The sequence below is a fragment of the Spodoptera frugiperda genome, chromosome 8 (genome assembly GCF_023101765.2).
Source record: "Spodoptera frugiperda isolate SF20-4 chromosome 8, AGI-APGP_CSIRO_Sfru_2.0, whole genome shotgun sequence".
In the NCBI taxonomy this organism is placed as follows: domain Eukaryota; kingdom Metazoa; phylum Arthropoda; class Insecta; order Lepidoptera; family Noctuidae; genus Spodoptera; species Spodoptera frugiperda.
The window spans coordinates 6,327,274-6,343,805 of record NC_064219.1 but is presented as its reverse complement, the minus strand read 5'-3'; the positions used below and the strand labels follow the sequence as shown (position 1 = coordinate 6,343,805).

Sequence of the window (16,532 nt, the reverse complement as noted above, 5' to 3'; positions counted from 1 at the left end):
ATTTGTAATTTAACAAATCAATAATGTAATTAGAAATTAACAGTTTATACTATCCTTTTATCTATTCTTAAAGAAAATAGATATAATTATTTTTATCCTAAATAGTTAATATTTTTAGGCTGATTAAAATCATTATACAGATTATGCAGGCGGTAATTTACACATCTATTGGTTAAATTGAATAGCTGTTACAAAACAATCTACGAGGCTGCGCACGCGCCGCCGCGATGTGTCGTCGACACATTGACACGGTGGCGCTAGTGGTCGACGGCACATTGCGACAGTAGAAGGTTCACAGCTCAAAAGTTACGAGATAACACTGTTAAAATATTTCTTTATTAAAATATGATGTACTTAGATAAATGTCCGCGTACCGTCGGTACACGTATATCCTTAGAAACTAATACGATTGAGAGAAAAAGACATAGAGAAATTTTCGAAAACTCTTAACACTAACTGGTACACGAGTATAATAATTTGTCAAGCCGCTGCCTTTAACATCCTACACATTACTCCTAAGGCCGGTACATTTTATTCGTCATACTTATAACAATACACTTTAAGTAATAATAAAGTTTTAAATATTCAACTATCGATCTCATACACTATTGCATTATATTCTGTAATCACATTACAACGCTATCAAGTACTATGTTCATATATCTACCAGTTACTGAAGCCCGGTATCGGAACATCACAACAGATCAAGTTCGACACAAGAATCACTGAGTAGGCTAAGACCAAGTTTCACGACAATTCGTAAAGGAAAATTAAGCTAAACATACACCTTTATTCATTACATTACTGCCCTTGTCTATTCTTAACAATATGGCAGATACAAGATTATATTTCACTCTAATTTTGATTGCAGAATTATCGTGAAAGTAGGTCTTATGGAGCTTACAATAACTGGAAAGTCGTTTTACACGCTCAGGGCCATTCGTCTTTCTCTTCTCATTACTTAACTTTCTTTACCCGACTCAGCGAGCGACGCCGTGTAAAAGCGCTTAATAAATTCTACGCAATCACTAAATAAAACATAAAGGTCAAAAGCTTCGACTGTAAACATCTGTAACTTATTCAATATTAAATGCATCATATGACAAACGTATGAAATCAAACAGAACTAAATTAAACTACGAATTCAGGCACCATTATCTTAATCTAATAAATTAATAGAAAACGTACATTCGATTCCAATACGAACGTACTACAAATAAACACTAAACTGAACTATCAGAGACTTTAGTACAAGTTTGTTTTATGTTATCGAAACGAGAACGCGTTCGGCGCTCTGATTGGTCGACTCGATTGAACCAACCAATGAGAGCGCCGAACGCGTTCTCGTTTCGATCACGTTAAACGTAAAGCAAACTCGTACTAAGAGTACAGATACAAAGAATGACGAGACGAACAATCTCAACAAATATCATAATACTACATAATATTAAATTTTTAAAATCTCACTAATGTTTTAAAGACGAAGACTTGTTGATAGGTACTGTTTGCTCATCAAAGTAGTAAAGAATTCTGTAACACACGTGCAGATACGTCACGACGCCATTTAATGGCGGGAAACAAATGTTTGAGCTTCGAGGTCTAACTACGTCCGTCGCCATCTTGGAATCATTGCACGCCTTAATTATTAATGTCGAGTGCAAATGAGGTATCTAAATATTATTTTATTTTCTTTCATAAAGACTTTGTGCTACAAATAAGTGCGATATCGCGGAACAAATGGCTGTTTAGCCTTTCAAAGTCATCTGAAAATAGTTATGTAGGTAGTGCATATTTTTAAAAATTCATTGTAAAAATAATAGCTTTGTTTTCTATTTTTAATATCTACAGGCGAGGTGTAGGCATTGCGTTCAGGCTCTGTTTTGTTATTTATGAGAACAGTAAACACAGTGACGTAGTGTAACTATTTAAATATTTAAATGATAGTGTATTAACGTGTGTGTGACGTACTTAATGAACAAAATTTTGGCACATTGCTCAAATCATAAATAATCCTTCTTTGCAAATGATTTAATTTTATGAGATTGTATTTATATAAGAGAGTAAGTAGATCATAGCACGATGTTATTTGTAAGGAATTATTTATTAAGTAGTTATTTCTTAATTGAAGCATTAATTTCAACATTAATAAGTATCGAACAACTTTTATTGTTTTTTTACGATTAGTAAATACAATCTCAGATGAATGTAGAGTTCATTGCGAACGCAACTTAACTTAAAAATAAGGCAAGAATAAATAAATTAGGAAATTGCAATCTCAAAGTTGAAATGAACATAGTCAGGTAAGTACAGTTACCTACGAATACATTTTGTTGGACAAGACAATATTTAGTAAATACTTGACAGTTTGACTAGGAACACGTCAGTCAATTTGTCCACAAGCCTCGTACAATAACGACATAAATCAAATTATTGCAATTTTTATACTATACGCGAATAATATAACTGTACTTACCACAATATAACGCTTAAGGGACTTAAAATGACGCTTACCAAGCAAATATTCATTTCATATATTACTTCCATTTTCAAACTTATGTTCGTTGACTTCTTTACATTATTTGGAATGGCTTATTTACTGTTTGTAACTATACCTAATTGAAATAAATAAGTTTCGTTTGGCAAGCGTCATTTTAGTGGTGTTATTCAAGTGCGTGGTGCTTAAGACTTGAGGAGCTTGTTCGCGCGCTGATTGGCCACCGCTATGCGCGTCTCGTTGCTCTCACCCTATAAAAAAACCTCATTATACTCTTCCATAATCATAACAAAATTGTCACAGATATAATATAGACCTCATTTCTCAGAAAATAAGAAAGTTATTTCCTTGGAAATAAGGTAGAAAATTAGCTTTAGGTTACAAGGGAGACACAGGTTTGGTTAAACAAAAACAAAATTAATAAATAGCCACAAAACGAAACGAAACAAGAATAATAAAAAAAAAACAACAGAAGAATAAGAGTTCCACGATTGGCATCGCGAACGCAAACAACTAAAAAATTCAAGATATTTGCGAGAAAAGAAAAGAAGACAACACTACAGACAGACAGAGCGAGAAGATAAAACGAAAAAGGAACAAAGTAAAAACCAGAGGAAACAAAACAAAACAAAAAAGAACAACAATAATTTGGATTATTTTACAATATTGTTATAATGTTAGAGACATTTGCAACTTGGCAAATTGTCGAGCACAAAGCTGTGTTCACATGTACGAGCAACAACTCTATATATACAGAAAAAAATTACAATATCAATTAAAATAATTTGTAAATAAATTTGTATTATGCTGCTACATGCGACACATCTTAATCTTGTAAGCCTTTATATCTTTCAGCGATTTTCGGCTTCAAGCGGCAACGCCATAGCGTCTTATTGTAAGTGACATAAAAGCCAATTTTGTGCTGCTTCAATCGCTTTTAGTGCAAGCTGTGCTCCGCTTTATAAAAGTGCTTTTTTATTAAAATAAATATACTCACGATCATCAGCGACGTGTGTGTTTAGTTTGTTTGTGTGTGTGCAGTCTCGTGGAAGAATGCAATTTATTTAAGGTAGATATTTACTTGTAGCTTTTAAATAGGAAGTTCGATTACCAATTCCCTAGTAAGATGGTTAATTTTCTCCTTCAATCTAAGTTAGTCTACATTAAATTAATTCTAGCAATTTACCTATAGATATTACCTAAATATTAATATTATATTCATTACTTAAAGTATACTGCGACGGCCCTACCTCAATTTCTTTCTTTCCATCTCCATTTTTTATTATTCAAATATATATAACTTATTTGATTATGTCTTATCTGCAGTTACTATGAATAAACAATGGCGACGCCACTTTAACATACTAATAAATCAACTTTATCAAAATAAAACCTAGAAAAAAGGGAAAATAAATAACTTAAATCACTTTTGTAAATGAAATGATTTATTTTCTTCATAAAATAAATAAAAATTACTAGTTTTAATAATAATAAATTATGATAGATTTATCGCTAAGTTAAAATAGCTACATATTTATACTAAGTTACATTATATAAGTAGGTAGCGTCTTCATACTATTTCATAGAAGCAGATATGTATATAGAGGAGATATGTCAAAGCTATTTGTAACCATGATTATTATTATTATAGGACTATAGTAAGACACGTGTAGACACTAATTTTTCTAAATATTTGAGCCATATATGAGGATACTTTTGCTTATTTTCCGATGGCAACTCCATAAATGCTCCTATGAAAAGTATTTAAAATAAATGATGAGATCTGATGCATTCAGATGACGAGTTTACTCGAAGACATGTGACTGTCTAATGTCTATTCACTTAAATTCAAACTATTATCACATATCGACTCATTCTTACCATTCATGATACCCATTTATTCATCCCTCTTACAATAGCCTATTACGAACAGTAGTCCAGCTGTCTTCAATGCATTTTAATTTAATAGCCAACGATAAATAATAGTTGCATCGATAAAATGTGGTTACGAAGAGAATAACGTGTGGAAAACTCCGATCTTGGTGAGATTTGATCCCATGATCCTTTTAAAGTTAACAACTTTTGATTTAAACAACTTTCATATATCTTGTGGTTATAGGTAAATTGTTTATAATAATAATTTCATAGTTTAAATCTGCATCAAGCAACGATAGGTATAATTTATCTAGCTTCAACAGTAACACTACATATTAACATGGGGTAAATGCATTTTCTCAAAATAAATCTCACGCTTCCACCTCTCAACTGTTATATCGTGTAGTAGTTTTATAATAATTTTAATTTAATATACTAGACAATGGCATAAATACGATTAAGTATAATTTATATAACTTCAACATGTCCTACTGCATGAAATGAGCACCAAAATATGTTCATAAAATTATGTAGTTTTATTTGAGGTTGCCAGCTCAAACTATTTTTACAACCAAAAACACTGATGGAAACTCGAATTCAATGTTCTTTCTGTGTACAGTGCGCCACTGTCGTTTATGGCACTGATGGACGCAATTTATTGTGTTTTTCTGCATTCATATTCCAATACATCTTTTGCAAAAGAATACCCCAAACAGAACCACATCGTGTACTTATATTTTCAACATTTCAACAACATGTACTTAAAAGTTGAGCGTTAAGAAAAAGCTGTCATAAATAGTAGTGATAAAGGAACGAGTGTTCACTTGATACAGTAGCATGCTAGGATTACATGTTTAATATTAAAGTTTCATTACAACTGGATAAATGTATCTCGAGATAGAAGAGAGACACTAAGCAAAAATATTTTCATTTCTAAATTAAATTGTACACCGGTTACAGATACATTGTGATTTTGTCTAACATAATAATAAAACTTACTTGTCAACCTAGAGCTGAGAGTAACGTTGCAGCAACGCGTTGCTGTGTTCTTAGGAGCCTGTTTTTTGCAGGTACAGTAACAATGCTTTTTTTTTCTTTTATTTGTATGATATTTGGAATGGAAGTAGCCGCAAATAAATAGACTTATCAGTAGATTTCTTGTAGTTTTGAAATAATAATAATAATGGTAGTATATCTGCAACCGGTGTGAGGGCGTGGCGCCCGCATGTGACCACGAGACCGAGTGGTGTGTATGTGTGTGTGTGTGGTGGTGTGCGGCGCCGTCCTTTACTTGAGGAGCTCGTGCGCGCGCTGGTTCGCCAGAGTTATCCTCGTTTCGTTCGATTCGCCCTATGATTAGAACACGCTTGTTTGTTTTTGCTAGTTGTTCAATGCACAGCGACTTTCTCTTTGTATATTTTATTCAGTATGTCATTTGGCCCAGTTACACAGGCGAGTAAAGAAGAAGGAGCAATCATGCGGTTACATAGAGAGCATTCAAAAATTGACTCATTTTTCTTTACATCGCTGTATTAGAATGAATATTGAAACTGTAATAGTAATAATCAAGTGTGTTGTATGGCCATCAGTCGCTGTCTTTTGAAACAAAAACAATGTTCCGTTAGCATTGATGTGAATGACAGTGTTAGTTATGGAGTCTAAGTCTGGATATATCATGTTAGTCTGGATGGATGTGACAACTAGTAACATTAACACAATGGTCGTGTGGGATGTGTACGGAGTATTTCGTAGCATGTCTTATACTGTCAGTCGGAAGACACAAAGAAAAATTTCACAACAACCAATTTCTAATCACATACTCTACCAAGTATGAAGAGACATGCGTCGGGTGACAGAAGGAAGTGAATCGATTGCCAGGTAAGCGAGTGACCGGATCATTAGGATGCCAATAAGCTAGAAGATAGTTGATAGACACAGAAGACAACTAGTCGCACGTCCACGGCTAACGTGACAGGCACAAACATTTAGATGGTGAAAATGTAGATGAACAACATCGGGACACCACGAAACATGTTCACACACGTTTCACAATGTCCCAGTAGTGTAAAATTTCACTCAAACCATACTCTATACATTGCTTCAACTATGTATTTACAAGTGAGGTAAAATTTTACACTGAAGTCAATAAAACGACAACATCAATAATTCATATTAGAAAAAAATACTGATCAAGAATAGTCTTATATCAGTGTTGAAGAGTAGAGACTGTAGATAAATCTATTAGAAGAAAATTAGTTTGGAGTGCACGCGAAACAGTCTTTTGGATATAGAATAGAAGTAATTGAGATAATGAGATAGAAATAATGATTTAATACTACTGTCTATTTGGAAGAGAAGTGTTTCATGTGTTTATGTTAAATTGTTGGTAGAATTTTAACAGGACTAAAATTGTACCACCTAATAACGTTGCTATCAATCTAGTAGCACTTGTAACAGTACCCTTAGTACGTAATCTTAGCCCTCTGATTGGTTGGTTTATTCGAGCCGACCAATCAGAGCGCCGGACGCTCTCTCATTTCTATTACTTTACACGTAAATCAAACTCGTACTAAGGGTACAGTACGAGCTGTGTTCTTATTTATTTTATAATCTACGAACATTTCAGTCCCGATAAAGCGATCAGTCATGTAAGAACCCTTTTCATCGCCGTAATTCATACAAGTATGTGAGGTAAAAATAAATCAGTTCAAAATCAGTTTCGACTGAATCTTCTGCTTCGACTAACACGAAGTACTTAATAGTTTGTATCTGGAAACTATCCAAATAACCTAGATGTCCTAGCCAGACGGGTTCGCGTGCACATGTAATTACACTGCCAGACACGGCAGGTTACCTTGCGGTTGATGCGGTCGATCTGACGGTTCTGGTTCTCCAGCTCGGAGCCCATGTCCAGCGCCATGTTGCGCAGGTTGCCGATCATCGTGTTCACCTGGCCCATGTTCTCCTCCATCTCATCCTCGCGAGCGTCGTTTGTTATCCTATACAAATGATGCATGATTATTTTTGTTTTATAGGCTACCAAATAGCACTTTTGCACATCGCATCGGTGACTTGTGCACTTCTTTAATTCTTACTGATATAGTTGCAAGAGTAAGTGTGGCGGTTCATCTGCTTTTATGCTTAAAGTTCGGAATTGATTTGGATGATATTTTAGCACTGACATAGATTTTGGGAACTAATGCTGGCTGCTAAAATAAACAAGTCTGCCCAAAGGAATTTATGTTGCTGTCTACTGGACTGGACTGTTTTATTTTTTAAGTCTCTTCAATTTTATTCAACGCTGTTAATTGGGAACTAGGTATATAAGTTACGATTTAGCTTCAAGGATATTGGATCTTACCTTCCTATGTATCCAGCTTGTGGTCCTATCCCGTTGCGCTCGTCCATCACCCTCTGCGGCTGGTTGTTCACCACCTTGCCGTCGTCGTTCCCCTTCCACGTGCCGTCGTCCTCCTTGAACGACGCACCCCTGGAATGTCACACAAACGTATTACATTACGGTCTAACAGTTCGACATCCCAACCTGCAACAACAAACCCAGGACATGCAACACCATTCCTCATGGAGCAGTTGAAACGACAATGAATATCGACGCAGAATAACAACACACTTTGTCGAAAACTTGCTTTGTGAGTAACGTGATGTGATTACAGTGCTTGAAGCTGAATGATATCAAATGTATAGGAGGTTATGTCTTATGAATTGCAAAGGAAAATAATCAGTATGGTTAGTGGTTCTTTGGAACCGGCGTGCGAGCGCGGAAGCTAGACGTGTTAGTGTGGTACGCACTTGTTGCACGGCAGCACACAGATCCCGCAACATTTCTCCATGCCCGAGAGGTTCTTCTCTGCCTCGCGCATGTCCGCGTTGATCTGATCCATGCCCTCCTCGATTCTGTCCAATTGCTCTGTTCACACACATCAACACACGCTTTAGATCTGCCCTTGTCAGACAACCTGCATTATGTGTTCAAGCTCCTAGCTCTTTTTTCTTTAATATTGAATCTCGCGATTTTAATATTTTTGAATCATTTCATTTAAATTGTAAATTCTCAACGCTCTCGACAATAACCAGCGCTAAGTGTAAGACATGTATTCTGTAACGGCAACGAGTTATATCCAACTAGTTATGTCCATGCAAGCTGACAGTCTAGAGCAATTCTATGTCATCACATTTCAACACTAATATTTAAGCAACTAATTCATATTTAACTGAACATCTTTTGTGGTGCTTGTGTCGTATGTCTTACACTTGATCTGGTTAAAACTAATTCAAGAAAAATCATTTACCTTTGAATAAAATGATGTACGTGCTGATACTAAGTGATTACATTACCGTACTCGTAGTGACTAACAATTAGATAATATCAACTAATATCACTTATAAAAATCTAATCATGCAATAAACAGCAATATTGAAGAAGACGTGCATAGCTGGATGCGTGACAAAGAACTAAATAATAAAAGAATTAATAGGGTTTAACTGAATCAGATAATCTCATGGTCCCAGTTCGCAGGCTCACTGCGCTGGCAGCGGGAGCTCAGAGATCGTTTGATGCACTTTAGTCTCTAGGTTTAGTTATGGTCATGACAAACAAGTTTTACCTTCAGTTTTTATCCATTATAAATAAACTGTTAGCAGATTTTCAATCGGTAACATAATTTATTGTCATCAAGTCATTGCCATTCAACGAACTTTCATAAATTATCTGAACTGGCATTTCAGACAAAAGCTTTACTAAATTATGAGTGATGCAAAATAGTATGTTCTACTGGATGCTTACCGCCCTGTTCATCCAGCATGACCAGGGTTTTCATGCCCACCTCGTGACTCTACAACACAATAATGATGTCACTATAGCTCGCCAAACGAATGCGGTGAGGAGTCGGGAGCGGCGCGCGCGCAGGCAGCCCCGGCCGCGCGGGCGTCGCTAACTCATACCAACACAAACAAACTGATAACTAAACAGAAACAAAACATGGACATGGAGCGGCGGGCGCTCGGCCCGCCGCCGGGTGATCATGGGACAAAATAAATCAACTTAGCAAATGAGCGTATCCAGTAAGTAAGCCATTCCTAAATGAAACGTGAAATAGCAAAGTATTGATTTATTGAAGAAGAAAAATGAACAAACTAATATGTAGTGCGGCGAGGGGCCTCGCGGCCTCGCCGACAAACACAGACGCATCGAGCTAACAGTTGCAGACCTACAGCTAACATGAACAGTACGCTGCCAGCCATGGAGATGAAGGCGGATACCAGTTACTCTATACGTCGAACAGACATCGGTAAACGCGCATTCATTTCAGTACCGCAGTTACGGAAGAGAACAGTAGATTCGGAAAGATAAATAAATATACCTATAAAAAGCGATCGAATTCAACGGAAGAACTAAACAGATTGCGCAGCTCATTCAAATTAAATCTTCAGCAAAAGATAGAGTAACAGTCTTTTGCGACAATTAGCAACGAACGGCCATCGGGCTTCTATTTACACTATATGTCAAGGTCATCCCCATCGAAACATAGATACACACGCAACATCGATCTCAGATAAGTCGTTAGTTAAGAGAAACGTCAAAGAAAAACAAAGAGATTATAATTTTATTAACTGCACATTCAAACACAGACGTTCTCACGTTTCGACTACCCATGTGTCAGTTTAACTCTTACCGCCCTGGTGACTCAACATATGAAGCGCTTGCCCCCCGGCGTCCTCGCTCTATACATAAAATACAAATCAAAATAATATATCGTAGGAGAGAGTATCGGGGTGTGTGGGTGGGTGGGTGCGGTGCGCCGGTCGGTCGCACGGGCGCGGCGTGAGGCGCGAGCAGCTGCGGCGGCGTGACGCGGCCTACGGGCGTGGCGGGCGTGGCGGGCGTGCCGGGCGACGCGTGCGGCGTGCTAACACACACTACTCGATCACAACCACATGCATGCAGTGAAGCTTGCAAGTAAAACCAGATTCAGTTTCATCTGTGCTCAGTTTCATATGATTCATGATTTATTGTGTGATGTCAAGAGTCGTGCGTTGAGGAGAAGCGTTTCGAATTTACTTTGCTCGTTCATTTAGATTCGTTTTATGTGAAATCAGTAAAGTTGTTTAAATTAGAGTCGAGTACGAACAATATCTGAAATGCAGAATGTATAAGGTATCGGTACGCCCGAATATATACGTCTGTATGTCGATCGGTCGGCCTGCCTGACGTCGTACAAGATAGAGCTCGTTGTTAAGTTGTGCAAAGTGGTGTATATTATCTACATACGAATAAATATACAAAGATGTGGGTTTTCCGTGGTCATCTCCGTGTGTGAGTCTTACAATGTAAACGGTCATTTCTCAGAGGATGCCCGCACCTTTGCATTGTAATAGCAGTGACGTAATTTTAAATACATAATGCGATACCCCCTTAAACTCTTCTACATCGGTGAGCCCATCTTCGGGTCGGCTGAAAACCCTACGATGCTCAACAAAGTTAGCGAAAAAGGATAAAATAGATAAAATTGTAAATAATGTAGTGTTGCAAATTTTGCAGATCACTCACCTCCCTGGTCATCTAGAGCGACCAGAGTACGAATGCCGGCCTCCTTGCTCTACGCCGCAGAAACAAAAAGTCACAGAGCATGTTAGTTGTGAGGGGTACAGTAGAGTGAGTGGACAGTGGGTTCGAGCCCGGCGGGCGCCACGCGGCGGCGCGAGCGTGGCGCGTCACTTGTACAGTCAGATGTTGCACTTGTATGTCACGCGGGAGGACGCCGTCCAGCGCCGTGCCCCTCACCACCTCGCCATCTTACTGGCGGCTACTACTGAGGCCTGGGGCCAACCGCGAAATGTGAATATCGGCTCGGTGGCGGACGGCTGGATGACGACCTCCCTGGTGTTTGAACTGTGTTGTTGAGAGTAATGCTGAGTCTGTACAGTGTCGTATACCATGTTATATTCGCGCATACATTTCAGCATATAAAATTAATAATATAAAACAATAATTGCAACATATTACGTAAATAATTAGGTATCCTCTATAAAGATTGTAACTAAAATATTGTAAATCAAAAGTAAGAAATAATATGAATACAGTAATGTGGGTAATACTGGTTATATCGGTTAGGTCCATGTAGGTATATTGTGTGAGAGTCAGCATCAGGTGTAGCTCGATATATTTGTTGGAGTTCAGTGGTAGGTACGGGGTGTGTTCACGCCCACATATTGACAGTAATGTGAATGTTCGAGAAGGCATGAAAATCATACAACATAATAGATGTACAGTCAACAACAGAGAGCAGCCACTACAACAGAGACCTAAGATACAGATCAACTAAAACAGGATAGAACGAACATCAACATACACTGATCACGATGTACGCATTGCCAAGGTTCGCTAGATCAGTTAGTGTTGGAACGTTACGTACGGAAACAAAGAAACACAGAGAACAACCATGTCATCTATGAAGAGTACAAGTATCGTTACCAGACAGGAAATAAATAGATAGAAAGTGCGTTGAAACAGTGAGTCAGCCTCGGACGCGGATGCCTGCTCTGAGGATCCGAGAGGTAGACAGGGTCTCATTAGAAAGCAAGCCCAAGCAACAATGGATTCACTAGTTTTTTTTTTCAGACTCAAAAGCGCACGTATTCGTTCAAGTAACGTACTAAAAGGGGTACTAACGTTAGAGAAGTATTCAAACTAAACATGGGACTTGGATTCTATTGTGGACAATGATGGGCTTCATGCTTTGAAACCTAAAACAGCAATCGGGCGAAAGTACAGGAGCTGACGGTTAAACACTCGCTTTTGAGCTTATAATTAGCGTGTTTGACATAAACTTGAGGAGGCAACGTAGTAACAATTAGAGTTTAGGTAATTAACTGTCAGCGCCGAGGGCAGTTCGCCCGGGAAGGTAAATATAATCACATAAATGTACAGTTCACTACGAACAACACAAAGGGCTATAGAAGTCTAACATATTCGGACACAGTAGGCACGGATCATGCAACACCCATATATGTATGGTAATAATAACATATAATACTGATTACATATTATACTCAAAATGTAGGGTTAACATAAAATAAAATAAGGATTATGGCCGGATAACTACATAGATATACATACACACATTTAGAAAAAAGTAAACAAAATAATATTTAGCGACATCGAAACACAACAGCCAGGGTTAGCAGAGGCTGCGCCCTAGGGGTGGGACGGGCGTCAGAGACCAAACCGAGCTTGGGGCTATCCAGACACTTCCGCTATACCCCTCACTCCCTCGCATCGAGAACACCTCTCTCACAGATGATCACAAATAATTCACATAATCGACAACAGAACTCAACATAATTAAACTATGAGGGGAAACTAATTTAATTGTAACTCAAACGCGTCTACGGATATACAAGACCGCACAGTTGTATTGGATCAATTATTTAGCAATAGATAGCTCCCAGTATAGTCGCACGCTTGGAAAATTAACAGGTCGTTCAATATTAATCACACAATCATGTTCAGGGCACATTAGGGGGAACTTTATATTTATGAACTTGGTATAAAAACAATGTTGTTCAACTCATTTTTAATGCCGGCTTGACATTGAATCGCGGCTGTTTCACGACATAGGCAGAGTTTGATTCATGCTTTACAATTTTCCTCTTATTAAGATGTGATCATATAACAAACATAGTGTTGTTTACTTTAAGATTGAAGTAGTTAATAACGCTTTGTTCGAATCCAGGAATCGAACCTGCAACGACACTGCCAGTCATCGTTTGTATACCAAATTCATTCTTAATTAATCTTAGTATCAAAGAGGAAAGAATAGTAGAGTAGTCATATTATTTTGGGAGGTATTCTCGAAATAACATATAAGTAACTCCCAATACTCATTAATACTAGATTAGATAGAAGATTAATGCTTCAGATACAGTAACAGATCGATATATGGGGACGTTAGTTTAATTCATTCTTTTATTGATTTGATGGTGATGTTTTCCCCTTAATTATAGAATTATGTCTAACTTAGAATAGATGAAAAGAAGCGTGTTTTGAACTCACCTCCTCACATAGTTGCATCATACGCCGCGTCGACTCCAGCGACTGAAATGTTGTAACAAATTCAATTATTCAACGAGTCACACCAGTCAGAAAACTTTATAAACCTCTTATTTTCTTCCATTTGTAAAAGTTCGAGGGTTCGAACAAAGGAAACTTGTTACGAACTAACTCACAAAGTTCAGCGGAGAATAGTTTATGGAATTATTTTTTTCATTCAGTCAGTGCGGTCGTTACTAAGCCCTCCATTTTTCCAAGTCCCTTTTAAATGGATAGTTAATCCAATATCTGCTTTATCTAGTTTTACTGGCTTTTTCAACTTTCTCAGTCGTGTTGGGATGAAAAAAGCTAGACTTTTTCTATTGTTTATTTATTTATATGCTTATGCACAGAAACGTTTACATAAGGTAGGCTTCATAAATCATCCATGTAGTCTCCAGCACTTTCTGACTTGACAATTAGTTACCTTATCCTTACTTACTTAGGTTTGGCTCAATGTCTTATTTTTTCATATTAAATACCATTTTGTGTAGCACTTAGGTTTGATTCAATGTCTTATTTTTTCATACTACACCATTTTGTGTACCACTAGCGCTTCCTCACCAAATAGGTTATAATCTTCTTCGGCATCCATAGAGCATAGACAAAAGATACTGACCTCATCGGTGACTTGACCGGCGCGCAGCTGTAGCTGCTCGAGCTCGCTGCGCGGCGCGCCATTTTCGGCGGGTGGCGCTGCTGAAGGCATCCTGGAACAAGTCAACTGATTTATCAGAAACTGGAAGAAAATGGAAAGTAAGTAAACCTAAAAGAGGAGAGACCGAAAGAGTTCAAACGGTTTTTATTTAAAAATAAACATTAACAAAATAAGATTTTTACAAAGAATCGCATTGTACGATACTATGATATTCGGCTTATCAAAGTAGCATAGCGACGTGGTGGCGAAATTCTTTTATGATCTTCTTTGTAAAAGAAAATCACAAAGGAATACCCCAAACGCGAGATTATCCTTTTAAGCTTTATTTATTGAGGGATCCGATGTTCAGACAGCAAGGTTAGAACATAATTCACAAATTACATTAATGTAAGAGATGCCGAAATTACTAAAGGCATTATCTGCTTGAAAAATCTAAGCATGATACAAAACTTTACCACCCTCCGGGGAGCTTAATTCAATTTAAAGTTGGGCATAAACACGCCTGTATAAAAGAGCTGTATAAACTTCTTTTACGTGACAAAATTGTGAATTATTCAGTATGCAGTAGGTAAAGTTTGTGAACCGAATTTATTTTCGCTAATTTCACAGCGGGTTGGCAAGGGACGGCCATATTTGTTTTGTAGTCGTTAGAGAGGTGGGAGGTTACAAATCGAAATGAAGACGTGTGAAACTTCATAGTAATGCATTAACTAGCTATAATGGTCTAGGTTAAGGCCACGGAAAGGCATTCAAGTGCCTTTGTGCCGTCTGCAATTTGCATATGTTTAGGTATGATAGGTATGCAATGATAGGAATTTAGTTAACTACTGACTAGTGGGTCCGAGTCTTTACAAACGCATATGCTGTGTGTTACTTCCTTGATTTCACACTCATACACGTCTAGATTTTTGTCTGGTGGAACGACGTTCACCTTTAATACCTACTTACCTATTTTTAATTATGTATTATGTTATCGGCCTACTCACGTAACTGTTTAACTAGAAGTCTATATGAATATGAGCTTCTAGCATGGGTTGATACTAGTTGAGTTCCTGGTCAAACAGTTACGTGAGTAAGCCGATAACATAATAAATAATTTAGTATGTCTCACGAAAATTATAATAAACCTACCTATTTTTCATTGCGGAGAATCTACGATTCAATATAATCTATAACTATAAAATCATCAACATTTTAAAATGTTAAATGTCAATAACCGAAGTTTATAGTCATCAATAAATCACAAAATTTAAAGTTTCCAAATAACAGTATTTACCTCGGATTAGTGAACAGACGAACGCGGTAGAGTGGAGTATGTACCTAATAAAAATAATAGCGAATGTTAGGCCTGGCCTTGTGGTAACCTCACACCGTACACGTAACCTTAATATGTTCGCAGTTAACATCCTGTGTTGGTTAACTTTACGTTCTAGTTTACGAACCACCCTGGCAGTGACCTTGGTGTTTTATAGTATTCGTTACTGCTTGCTTTGTTCTAGACGTTGTAAGGGCTGCCCTTAGAGAAGTCTTGGGAAATTCCGGGGTGGGCCTTTTTGGTTTTTCGAAAATTTCACAGGAGTAGCACGGTGTCTGGAATCGTGTCCGGTATTTATGTATGTCAAAAACTCTCAATAGGCTTTTCGAAAAATCTTAATAGGTAGTGCGTAATCTGGAATTGATGGCTTATCCTAATTGTTTTCACTGAAAGCTCAACTTAACTCAAACTCCTTTAATGGTTAATGTAAAATGTAAGTTCTAGGAATTAAACACCGTGCATTGCAAACTTGCTTGCGCTAGCTAATATCTAGAATTCTAGACCAGACGTAGTCACGTATAAATAACATTTCACAATTAGCATAAAGTAACAGAATATCCTAGAGAGTTTGTATACGTTACAACTTTCCTCTTACTAAACTATGTGGGTAGTCGGAGATGTGCGGTACTGAAATGTCAGAACATGGCCTCTTTGGACGAACACACTTTAACCTTTAAACGTAGGTACACATCTAAGGAAACGACATTTTATCAAAATATTTTTCTATCTTTGTGTAGAAGCTAGACAGTGGCAACTAAGGACTTAAGACGTTATTTTTGAACATTTTACTAGCAAACCCGGCGGACTCCGTTTCGCCACCAATGATGTTCCCTGTTTTTTTCTTGAATTTTTCCAGAATTCTCTTTGTTATAAACCTCACGGAGCCCGAGACCTTTCCAACGAATTCATAAACGGGGAAATCAGGAAGGAAAACCCGACTTATTTTTATATGATAGATTAAAGTTAGTTAGTAAGGACTGAAAATAAGTCGGAGTCGTGTTTGTCTCTGTTCGTAAGAAACATTAAAACAAAATCCTCCATCCACGTTGAATGACTTGACGAATAATCAACAACTACAACT

General features: G+C 37.4%; 1 protein-coding gene across 7 annotated transcripts in view; it reads right to left on the bottom strand.

Annotated features, from left to right (window-relative positions):
- Position 1: 1 nt before the first annotated feature.
- The window catches only part of LOC118275813 (synaptosomal-associated protein 25), a 44,346-nt gene continuing 27,815 nt past the window's right edge, over positions 2–16,532 (bottom strand). For 2 of the 7 annotated variants that reach the window (XR_007705543.1, XR_007705542.1), the window contains exon 9: positions 2–2,745. Coding sequence is in view for 5 of the 7 variants with exons in the window: in XM_035593900.2 (XP_035449793.1) it covers positions 2,680–2,745; positions 7,224–7,368; positions 7,731–7,859; positions 8,180–8,297; positions 10,063–10,111; positions 13,443–13,484; positions 14,098–14,187 (639 nt within the window). In the remaining 2 variants the exon portion in view is untranslated. Of the gene's footprint in view, positions 2,746–3,921; positions 5,720–7,223; positions 7,369–7,730; positions 7,860–8,179; positions 8,298–9,173; positions 9,223–10,062; positions 10,112–10,937; positions 10,987–13,442; positions 13,485–14,097; positions 14,189–16,532 lie in introns of those variants that run through there. The other 5 variants (XM_035593900.2, XM_050695440.1, XM_050695439.1 and 2 more) reach the window with 5 other exon arrangements.